The 13280-nt window shown below is 31.5% G+C and overlaps 1 protein-coding gene across 1 annotated transcript; it reads right to left on the bottom strand.

The window, feature by feature from the left end:
- Positions 1–5009: 5009 nt before the first annotated feature.
- Positions 5010–7252, bottom strand: LOC105252420 (homeobox protein HB1). The gene is made up of 3 exons (XM_011259770.2): positions 6448–7252; positions 5661–6110; positions 5010–5338 (listed from the first exon to the last, which is right to left on the bottom strand). Exons 1-2 carry the CDS (start codon positions 7148–7150, stop codon positions 5680–5682), a joined length of 1134 nt encoding a protein of 377 aa, XP_011258072.1. The 5' UTR covers positions 7151–7252; the 3' UTR covers positions 5010–5338; positions 5661–5679.
- Between the last annotated feature and the right edge of the window lie 6028 nt (positions 7253–13280).

Here is a 13280-nt window from a genome sequence, read left to right as displayed (position 1 = left end):
GCTTTCTCTCGGTAATTCGCAGGATGGTTTATGCACCCGTACGCCTCCCTCCTCTCTCTCTCTCTCTCTCTCTCTCTCTCTCTCTTTTCTACTATAATCTACCCCACCATCATCCATTCAGTGTCAACGGGTCGATGACTCCGTCGAAGCAATTATTATCATTGAAATTAGGTTTCAATCATATACGAGAAGAATGATTCGAGTCATCTATAAATGTTCGACCTCCGGGCAATTGCAAATTAATAATGTGACGTCACAAATAAATAAGTCGAATAGTAAGAAGTCTAATATCGATTCTCTCTAGGTGGCTGATACTATCGCTTACATTATTTTGCGTCAATGTCACACACGTGGGTTTATAAAGATTGCTCGTGACAGGACTTTCCCGTCGGAGAGCCATATAATCTGTGTCATCATCCGTTCAATAATCACGAATTTAATGGATCGAACCGAGGCAATTGTAATTATCAAATTAAGATTCCGAAGCATCCGTAACCGGTTTACGCACAGTTCTCTGCGCGATACGCGCTATGAATTGATAATGCATCGCAGCTAATACAAAGGTAGATTATATATTTGTTCAATTAAAAAATATATATGATGTAAAACGATTTGCGCGTAAGGGCATAAAAATAAATTTTAAAAACAAAATACATACATATAGACAAGAGTAAAAATGTAATTGATATGATGATATAATGATATTGAGCATATTTTCGCATGTACATACGTGTGAAATTTATCAATTTTAGGATTAGCAGATTATTCTGGCAATTTATATTCGATAATTAATAATATTTTACGTACATATTTATGCAGTGAAGAAAAAGCATTCGGACATTCAAGATTTAAATCTCGACATTAAATCCCAATTCTAATGAATATTCAAATAATCGAATACTAGATGATATAAGAGGTTTAATTAAAATTATGTTAATAGAGTGCAAATTTGCAATTATAATTAATGTGAAATATCATAATGTAAAATAACTCAAAATTTATAATTTTATATTAGTTGGGAGAATAAGTTTGCATTCCTCTCATCTCTTGTAAATCAAGTGGCCCGTGTATGTGTGCTTGTACGTGTATGTACATTTGTATGTAAATTTATAACAGATTATTTAATTATTACGTATATTTTTTTATCTTTCTCTTTTTTCCTCTCTCTCTCTTTCTTCTCTTCTAAAATTTTTCACAGTACGCGAAAACAAATTTTACGCAAGAGGATTGGCAGAGAAAAAAATATATTCAATTCGAGGTTCACAGCTAAGACGCGTTGCACAAAAACCAATACGTATCCGCGTGCCGGCCATGATGGATTGTCGGAGCTATGGGAAACTATCTGTCAAGCACAATATCGACCCTCGCTTTCTCTGTCCAACCCCTGCAAACTCGGGGTTCACTCTCGTTGCCGCCGTCCCTCCTGGGGGTGCGTTCTGCAATGTAGGTTTACCTACACATTGCCATACAAACCTTTCTCAGCCCCCTGTTTCCATCCTCTTCCCCCTCTCTTTTCGTTTTCGCCCAAATCTTCGACCATTTCGCGAACAACCTATCTTCTCCTTTATAAGTTCTTTTGTTTGCCTGAGAATGCATCCTAGTGCAACGCTTGTAAAACTATTGTAATATTCAAAGCTTCCAAGAAAATTAAAAATAATTTCACGCTCATATATATAAATACACATTTACTGCGACTCCTTCTAATATATATGCATATATATCTTGTATATTATTTATTATATTTAAAAAATAATATAAATTAAAACAAATTTTTTAAATAATGTATATTAATTAAGACACATTAGGATTGGAGTTTGGGAAGGAAACCAGATAACACAAATGCATAATTGTATTTCTGCTCATAACCCTGGGTGAACATCAGTTTTTGCAGGTATCCAGATGTTTATGCGTGTACTAGTGGAAATATAATTGAATAATAAGCAAATCGATATTAGACCATAAGTAAATCAGTCCTAGCAAAATATGTGACAATTAAATTAACATGTCATTTACAAATTAATAATTTGATAATTCATTATTTGAAAATATCATATTAGTATATAAGTATTTATTTATATGTCAGGTTTGCAAAATCTCGGTAGTTATCTGATTGGGTTAAGCAAGCAATTTGTTTATTTGTTATATTACTGGTTTCTTTTTTAAACTCTAATCTTAATATACTTACGTAATTTTTATAATAATTAATGTATAAGATATATATTATAACTTTAAAATTAACATTTTTTAATTATATATGTATATATAATTAAATATGTATTTAATATTATGTATATAAATATATGTATATATTATATATATGTATATATAATTAAATATGTATTTAATTATATATGTATATATAATTAAAATTTATATTACAATTTTCCAGAAAAATTAAAATTTTTAATTAAATAATAATTGCCATAAAATATATTAGGAGTGTTTAACATTAAATGTAAACAAAACAGTTATTCCATATATTAATTCTAATGTAAGAAAAATAAAATTTTTCAAAGATGGATTGGATATTTTCAAATTTATGGTTAAAAAATAATATTTCTAGTAGTATACATAGTTGCATAAGATTAGAGACGCAACTAACTTACCATTCGACAAGCTTAAAATCTTAGAATTTGGGAGATGAATAGAGAAAGAAAAAGAAAGAGAGACAGAGAGAAAGAGAGAGAGACAGAGGAAGGAAAGGAAGAAGATGTGGAGTGGGGAGGATAGCTATGCAGCTGCGCTGTTCACACGGAACAAGATGGTTGAAAGCGTGAAACGTGCGTGGATAGGCGTCCTTCTTTTTTAACATTTTAAGTGGTTTTTTTTTTTCAAAACAATGATTCTTTTTTCCGAATTTTGTTATACTGTGTTTCATATATACAAAATAATATAATAGTTCTATATTATAAAAGTTCAAGAGCTTTCTATTTGAAGAGTGTGCAGTTATAAATAATTACAAAGAGAGAGAGAGGGGGGGGGGGAGAGTAAATATTGATGATGAGTCATAGCTGTATATACATAATATACCATTAATATTTAACTATGCAAGCTTCTTCAGTATGGTGCAAGATAAATAAAAAGCGCAGTATGTATTGTGATGTTTGTACTTTTTATTTTGTGTGTTGTGTCACAAATTTTAATGAATTACTTAATTATATTTTATTATATAATATACTATAACATATTATAACATATTTTATATATATATAAATATATATATATATATATATATATATATATATATAGAGTTACGTTTATAACAAAGTTTTTCAAAGAAATTTTTAATCTAAATGTATGGGAATAAAAATGTTAAATGTTATTCGTAAATAAAAATTATGTCAATTATTCCATGAGATTGAAGATAAAAAGTATAAAGAAATAAAAGATATGAATTTGCATGAAATTTGTTGTTCGTTCATGTTTGATGTTAATTAATTCAAAATTACAATTTATTTGACATATATCACAATCATACAATCATATCAATATATCATCATATCAATCTATTAATACATTGACTATAATATTTATTAGAAAGATTAAAATTTACGAAAGATTAAAATTTAATTTTTTAATGAAATGAATAATATTAAAATGAAGTGAGCAAAAAATAGTCAAAAAAACTAATCAAATTATTAATCCGGTTTCCAGTATAAATGTAAAATTTATCACTATTTCTCGTATTGAATATTTAAAAAAATTTTTTTACATTTTTTTATGATAAATATACTTCTATGAAATTTATTTCGTTGAAACCAAAGAATATTATTATTATTATTAATGACATAATTATTAAAGAAATAATTATTAAATATAATTATTTCTAATTAATAATTAAATAATTTTGTTTCTAATTGTATAAATTGTTTTTTGTACATTATCAAAATTTATAATAAAATTTTTTCGGCATGCGTACATAAATGAAATAGAAGCATGTTCTTTTTACAAAAGAAACATGTTCTCTTCATTTATCTACTATTACTTGTATTATATAAAACAGATTCAATTTCTAAGAAATAATCTTTAGTAAATTTTAATAAATTAAAATAAGAAATAATAATTTTTTCTAAAATTACTATTCTTTTTATTTAATTTTTTTGTCATTTTCTCTTTATTTGATCAATAGAAAAAATATGTAAGTTAAGAAAAGCGTTTCAAAGAATATTTTTCTTCAAATGCAATTTTCAATTTGATTATGTACATTAATCAAACATTAATTAATCGGAATCTTAACTTTGATTTTCTGTTTTAGATTTCAAAAATATTGGCTTTTTTAAGATTAGATAATTACATTAATGATTATAAGCAAACAAATTACGCCATTTTTTTCTATTTGATCGAATGAAGAGAAAATGACACAGAAAATTAAAGAGAAAGAAATTAGTTTATCTATATATTACTGTTAGTTTATTTATATATTACTATTTTATTATCAACATTTTTTTAGTCTCCTTTCTGCTCGTTATCCATTGCATGTAAAGCAAGCGTATTAGCACAGAATTTAATTTTTAATTTTCCCAGACCGGAGTGATTATTATATACATATATATTTATTTATGTACAATTTTAATATATATATGTATATATATGTATATGTATATAGCTATAAGTATATATACAATATTAATAAAATATAAATCATGTACATATCTCTTTAACTTGTTATTATACATAGCTGTATCATTTCATTATTATTTACAAATTATTCACATTACACAATGATTTAGTAATATACAATTAATTTTGTGCGTATAATAATTTTTTATATTAATGTCATTTTCAAATATGAAATTTCTTTATAGGATGAATAATAATATTTGCATTTAATAAAAACGAGATATGCATGATATTTTAATTTAGTCAGTTATATAAACTTTTAAACAAAAAAATATAAACGGTTCTAAAATACAGCTAATATACCTAATAAGTTAAGCGATAGCGAGCTGCCAAATGTGAATATTGTCATTAATCAAATTGTTTGTGAATTTTGCATTATGTGTCCAAATATTTTCGAGAATGACGTGTGCAAATATTTCCCCGTAAAATGTAATGTTATTAAAAGAATGTTTCGAAGAAAATGCAGTGTGAACGGCCGAGCTTTTTTGATACCTGAGTTGTAGAACGCTCGTTGTTTCGCTCGACTATAAATCATAGTGATGCAAGGTCAGCTGCCCCGATCTCGGTCGTCGCGGCATTCCCTCTTTACGAACCGGCGTGAAGGACCAACTGTGTTCCGAGTTCGACATACTGCGTTTCTGAAGGTTACTTCGAATGACTTCAAAACGCCGACGTAAGTCTTACCTGGCTACATTGTCATCCTTATTGCAACAGTTCCCTAAGTAATCATTGAATATTGAATTTTATGAAGTGCAAAAAGTCCAGCATGGGTGTTATATTAATCTCTAGATATGAATATTATCGTATTAATAAATTATTACTATTTAATAATTATGTGATTTCGTCTTTCCTTGTCTATTATAGGTGAACGCGTTCAACAATATCTGCCAAGAGTTTTTTATTAATGGTGTTTAAAGAATTATAATTTATTTATTAAAATAATTACGAGAGTGTACCAGCCAAGAATTCGAAATAATTGCTTTAATATTCGCTAAGATAAATTTATAAATTTAATTTTTACATGAAGAATTATATTTTACCTGGATATTTTTATTATTTTCAAAGATTATTGTGATATTGCATTAGAGATAGCGGATCTTGCTGATAAGATTGCATGTTAAAATAATCCTGATATGCTCCTTCAAATTGTTGCAGAATTGGTTGCGATTGCAGCTGTTGCGAGATATTTGATTTTTGTTCTTGTTGAATCGCTTGTTGAATCATATCGATTCCCGAATCATTTATTGCGGTCGTAGATGAAGAAACGTCATTTTGTGATTCACTTTTCAGCTTCTTATTTTTCATTCGCCGATTCTGAAACCAAATTTTGATTTGCCTTTCTGTCAAATGTAGTTGTTGAGAGAGCTCTTCACGACGCTGCTTCGAGACATATTGATGGGTATAGAATTCTTTCTCTAATTCTAAAGTCTGTTCCCGTGTATAGGTCTGCCTTGTGCGTTTTTGTTCGATTCCAGTTACTTGATTTGAAACTATAACATATATATGTGTGATGTTACAAATTATGTGTGTGACTTATATATATTATATATATATATATATATATATATATATTAAAATTAATAATATATATACATATTATATATATATATATATATGTGTGTGTGTGTGTGTATTAAAATTAAATAATAATTTGATATTATAATTTGATATAGTTGCTAAATATTTTCCACGTCATTTCCATTATTTTTTGTATAAATACAAAATAGATATGAAAAATGGAAACTACAAGTTATTTATAAAACACGAATTTTGTTGCTTCTTGTATAATCATATATATGCAACACACACTATATTATAGTGACTTACCGTTAGTCCTATTTACCCATGCAAACGATGGAAGGCTTTCGTGAGGAGAAAATCTGTGTCTGTTATTTATATCTCTGTGTCTATTTCTTGGTTTGTTATCGTTGTTGTTATTACAATTCGTTTCCTGTTGCAAGTATGTGTTTTGGAGATGTAAGGCCTGCATTCTTGATTGCAGTCTTCGACTTGACGTGGAAATCGGAGTATTGCAACTGCCGGCATGATCGGTGTAATTTTGTTCATAAGGAATTTGCTGTTGCCGATATGCCTCCTGTGCGTTGAATTGGTTCTCGGCAATCGGCGATATTTGACTAGATGATGAGGACGAGAACGTTTCCCAATCGCGCGAAACGATTAGATTATTAGTACTGATAGTCGGTGAATAATTGTCTGGATTTGTATAGTAATTTGCTGCTGGAGGTTTCCTATCATGCGTTAAAGCCGTCCTCAGTATGGATGATTTTTCTTCAAATCGTTGCACAGGATGGAATAAGTTTAGGGGTATTTGTTGGCTTGGCGGCTTCTGAAGTGTATGGTACGATGGTTCATTAAGTGTATGTGTTGGCGGATGTGTTGACTGATATGGTGGATGATGTAGCGAATCATGTATCGACTGTTGAAATGACTGAAGTGACTCGTTTTGAAATGTGAAAGAGAGATCTTCCTTCCTCAAACAATTTTCCCAATAGTTGTTCGGGTTTGACATATTGTTATATAAATATATATATATATATATAATATCACAGTAATTTGCAAACGTGCGCGCGCGTATACACGCGCACACACATTACACGCATACACGCATTACACGCGCACTATACATTATTACACACGCCCACGAGTACGCATAAATGCTTTCGTTTTTATCCACGAAATTGAGTTTACTGCGACAAATTTATTTCGATCACTGGTACACTGAAATCACATTATTGTCACGAATAACCAGGTGAACTTGATGCAGAGTTTTATATTCACACGTTTAGTCCGCACGCGTCGATACCGAAAGCTACGTAAAAACTGATACTGCAGTCTCTTTTCTTTTTGGTACGGTACACAGTGTAACCGAACCGAAAAGCAAATGGTTTGCTCGTCTGGTTTCCCGTAGCTTTCAGGCTTGTCTTTTCGTCCTAAAAGGGAAGAGGGAAGAGGCGGGGGTTACGCTATACCGAAAATCACAAACGAACTTGCACTATAACACTGCACTACGCAGAATAGGGTCCTTTGGCGAAGGTGGGGGGGCATGAGCTACCCTTGGCAAAAGTCCGTACGGTCTCTCGGTTGGCCTCTATCCGAGGTATCGCAGGGGGGCTCAGCCTCTGTCAGCTGCCTCTTCATTCACTGTTAAGGCCACCCCCGAATATACATTCGATTTTTGATCTGCTGCTCGTGCCACAGTCCCCTCCCACTATTAATACTATTGACACAAAATCTACGTTGGCTTCCCCACCTTCCTCCCCCTTTCCAACGCGACCTCGCACAATGCACGGTGCCATGTGCACGTATGGGACATCTTTGCTCGCAGGGTCGTTGATCCTGCACACGTCGATTTGAAATTGGCTCTCGCCATTTCTATAAGATAAATTTCTTCATTAGTTAATTTTTTTCTGCTAAAGTAATCTTGAGATATCTTCTTTCCTTTTTATAGTTCGATTCTGGCTCGATTTTCTTTCCTTTTGATTAAAAAATTGCGCACACATATACTCTCGATTCTATACCTTGATTATAATTTAAAAATTAGAGCACTAACGGGTATAACGAATGTAAACGTACCTCTATATTTATCGGTTAATCAGGTTACGAAAACAAGTCTTTAACCAAGAGATCACTGTAAACGCGTTACCAATATTTACAAATATACTTAGCGAAATGATTCTGTCGATCACAAAGTCGTGATTTAAACAGGAAAGTACTAGGATGCTTAAGTGAGACGTATTGATTAAACACGATGGACAAGGCGTCACGATAGGATTAAAAGAACAGTTCGAGAATAATTATCCTTAACGGAAGATAATAGACGGCCTCACGGACAAACTATAAATAGCAAAGAGCGTCCGAAAAAAAGTGATTAATGATGCGTTCGAAGTGGTGACCAAACCTACGGGGATTCTAAACGGCTGAACGGACACGCGTCTGCACGCGCACACACGTAACACGCGTTACACACGTATGCGGTCGAGTTTAGGCATACATGGCGAATCGGAGGATGTCAGAAGAACGCCTCGCGCTCTCACGCGCATGGATGCGAAATGCGTTCTGCGTTAGCCGATAGCAATAAATAATAATCCTCGATGGCCGATACTTGTGGGAAGGGACGAGGGTTCCGGAGTTGGGAGCATTTCCTAATGATTTTAGCTATACTGACTTTATTTTCGCTGGCAACACCGATACGTTATGTAAGAGAAAAGAAAATTAAAACATAAAAATTATCGTTATTAAATAATTTAATTTTTTTTAATTGCTACATTTGCTTGCAATAAATTATGTTACATATACATTTATATTTTTTGAGAGCATTTCCTAATATATATAATTTTTGAGAGTATTTCCTAATAATTTTAGCTATACTGACCTTATTTTCGCTGGCAACACCGATGTATAATACATTATATAAGAGAGAAGAAAATTAAAATACAAAAATTTATCATTATTAAATTAATTTTCGCCCCGATATTTTTCCTGTCTACATCTCTCCAGGGGGGTAAAAGGGTTGTTATAGAAGTCTCAAACCAAGAGAATCTATAACTTGGCATATGTGCATATGTCTTAAAAAAATGTTTCGCGAACAATTAATGTTTGTAAAAATTTACGCATTGCCATCCGCGTTTGTTGGGCTCTTAGTGCTCGTTACTTAATTATTATGTTGATTAAATTAATTATTATTAAATAATTTAATTTTTTTTTAATTGTTACATTTGTTTGCAATAAATTATGTTATATATACATTTATATTTTTACGCGAGAGAAATATATTTCGTGATTAATATAATTTCTAAACTTTTTTTTATTTTGTATTAGATTGCATCGTCTTGTGAGGTCTTGTCTTGGACACGGTGGACATTAATAATGACCTGAACGACAGCCTTGAAATTTTCCAAATGTGTCTTTATTTCTTATGAGTCTCTTCCCTAGCTTATAATCAAAATATACATTTTTATAAGTGTTATATTTTTTTCTATTTTACGAAAAAAATACAGTTTACGTTTATTTCTTATTTTAAGCTATACCAGGTAATCTTTACAACGTGTCGTATGTCTGCCCATTGATCTAATAATGAAACGGTCTATTGTCGGCAAATACAAAGCCAAGTTCAAGGTCTAAGGACGAAGCTAAGAATTTTCATAGAAAAAGATCTGACTGTTCTTGATGACAATAAGTTGTAAAACTTTCACTTTAAACGAAGCAAATAACCGGAACTAATATAATAGACCTTGGTCGAGAATTTTTGAACTGAAACCTTATTTTTAGTTGCTCCAACGTATCTTTTAACCTACATTTACGCAACATATCCCAAATTTTACAAATAACTTATAGAGACGATAAACTTATAAAAATTATTTTTAACAGTTAGAAAAAACAATTTGTATGCAAGCTAGCTATTTTAATTTTAAGTTAAAATATATGTATTATATATAATATAATATGCAATATATACATATGTTATAATATATTATATACATATATTATATTAATTATATAATAATTTAATTTTATCATTATATTTAATTATATCATTATATTATATAATATAAAATATATACATATATTATAATATATACATATATTATATTAATTATATATACATATATTGCGCGTATAAAAATTAAAAATCTTTATAACAGATAAAACACATACAGGATGCAAGAAACGATTTTATATTAATTGTTAGTTAATGTATTAGATCATAGATTCGCATTGTATAAAATGGTAACATCTCGTAGAGTAACATATGTGCCTATGTATGTGCCTCCCTGTTCGATTCTCCACCATATGAGCAACAATCGACGTAAGGAATTTTCGTTACTGGAAGAGGCGACATTTGTAGCCATTTGGGAAAATTGGGAGTATCGGGATCAAGCCAGACGGCATCTATTATTGTGCGATTGATTTATATATTTCATTTGCGGTGTATGTCGTATCATGACAAATTACTTGCATCCATATGTGATTTTATATTAACTACAATAATACAAAATTTATTGTAAAATTTCATTAATTTGTTTAGCTTCACAAATTAGATTGAGATATATCTGTAAAGAATTTAATAGAATAGTTTTTGAACTCATTTTTAATCATAATTTTCTTTGATTACGTCAATGATTACAGAAATAATTTGCATTGTTTGTAATTTCCTAAATATTGATTACATATAATACGTATCAATAGGGATAGAATAAAGCGAGCATTTTAGAAATGAGACATAATACGACAAAAACGATAGGATATTTTACTAACAATTTCATGCGTAATTAATAATAGCACTAAACGTCATGTTTCTTTTTTTACGTTAATTGATGCTTGTCTTTCATCATTCATCAAAAAGTAAACTCTTAACATGTCGTGGATCTCTTTATATGCCTCTTACTTTGCATACGTTGTCAACATCGTAGGATGCTTTCTTAATCGAGCGTTTTTAAGCAGATCAGGAAATCTCTTTTTAGTGTCTGACTGATAACTTTACACTCTAGAGAAATAAAAGAGGCAATAATCCCTCGATCTTTCTTTCATATTTTATTGATTTCATGTCGTATTTTTATCAGACTATCTTGCTACAAAATAAAAAATTTTTCGAGAAAAAATAAACTGTACGGGTAAATTATAAATATAGATGCTGACAAATTTTTTTATTTTTTCTCCAAACTAAGGAAGTGGATCAATTCAAAATAAATAAATAAATAAATAGCTATTGCAGTAGAATATTTTTTTATTCAAGTTTAATCTAGAGAAAACATGATATAATACATTTTAATATTTGGAATACATCATTAATAACATGAAATGTATGAGAAATGTTAGGATTGACATAAAATGAGCACACATTATATTTGTTTTCTCAGAATCATTAATAATTATTTCATTTCTAATTATATTATACGTTTCCCTCGAAATAGCCCTAAGTGTTTTCATAAGAAAATCAGACTAGACGCGGATGAAAAAAATCTTTATCTTCAGACGATTAACGAAGAATCGATTCAATAAAAGAAAACATTCGTACGCCAGATATAATGAAAAAAATCTTCCGTATAAAGTGTACTTTGAATGGGACGGGGAGGGATTATCGATCCAGCGTTTGTTTGCGTAACGTGTTTACTTCTCGCCGCGGATATCTTCCCTCCTCGCGCTACTCGGCCGGGGCACCCTCGGCGACGAGCCGAACTCAGCAGGGATGGATCCACGGTGGTAGGAAGGAATGGCAGCGAAAAGAGACGCAAGAAGGGGGGGGGAGGACGGAGAGAGGACGTTGGAAATATCATTTATCACGGCCAGGACTGTCAATCTCCGCCGCATTGATACGATGATAGTCCGCCGACGTCGCGATGCTTCGCTAGCTGCTCATCCGCCGTGGAACCGCCGACGTTTCTCGTTGGGTGTGCGTAGGATGTCCCGTCATAACGTTGTAAATTAAAGCGATGCACGCTCCATCATTAATACGACATTTATATCTATTCTAATTATGTATATTAGTATAATTTTAATCGGAGATTAATATTGCACGCATGGGAGATACTTTCTAAATTAAATTATGATTCAGTGGCAGATAAATATATTTGGAAAAAGATTAAAAAGAATTTAATGCGAACAATTCTAAGTGAGACGATAGATTTTGAATTCGAACGATTTGTTTAGAAAATAATAATCGTTAATGTGTAAATACATTTAAAAAATTTTAAATATTTGCATCAGCCTTTTTTATATTTATTGATGTTGATTGTTTTTTCTTTCGTCGGTTATACTTGTCGTTCTTACCCGAAGAACAGTAGATCCATTTTAAAGCGGGATGTATATCGGGTGGCTGAAGTTAATGAGGCTTTCGCGTGTACCGGAAACCATTGGATTCCTCTGCCGCTAGGGAAGACAACTTCCACCCTCTCCTGTAAGCTGTGTAATGGCCACTCCCAAATTTGGCACGCACATTAAATGTTTCGTACATTTAAGAAACTGCCCATCTGACCGCCGAAAAATAATTTCGGACGATTCAGATACCGATAACGATCTAATTATGACACTCAATTTGAACACTAATAATTATGCATCCATAAAAAGAGAATATTATCGCATCGAATATAATATACACATGCATAAATGTGCGAACCAAATAACATAAGAATCACATCTGAAATACATAAAGAATATTAAGATAATCAATCTGATTCGTCTTATTGCACAGTGTCCCCCGTAAAAATATTTTGTCACCGTGTCGGAAAAATCTGCTGGGGTAGGTGAAAATTCTATTTCTAACGTCCCGCTATTTAATACTTTATTCAGCATTTCGTCCACTGGTTTAAAATTTCATTCGTTAAACTACGCTACGCCTCGGCCGCAAGAAAGCCGCGGCGTAAATGTATGCAAAAATAACGCCTTAGGGATCCAGCATGCGATATGATGTAAGCGCGCGTTGGGAAAACCATTACATAAATCATACTCCCTTGGACGACCGGATATCGGGTAGGTTGAGGAGAATCATAGTGATCACCGATCGATATTTTCCCACGAGATCTATTCTCGTTAAATAAACGTTGCTATACACGCGGGGATCAAACTGGATCTAGATCTAGTCTTAGCGCTTCAAGGTTGACGAAACATTCCATTAAACCTACTTACTTACGTGGCCGTGATAG

Source organism: Camponotus floridanus, unplaced genomic scaffold, assembly GCF_003227725.1.
Source record: "Camponotus floridanus strain SB8 unplaced genomic scaffold, Cflo_v7.5 scaffold31, whole genome shotgun sequence".
Lineage (NCBI taxonomy): Eukaryota > Metazoa > Arthropoda > Insecta > Hymenoptera > Formicidae > Camponotus > Camponotus floridanus.
This window is presented reverse-complemented; position numbering and strand designations above follow the sequence as displayed.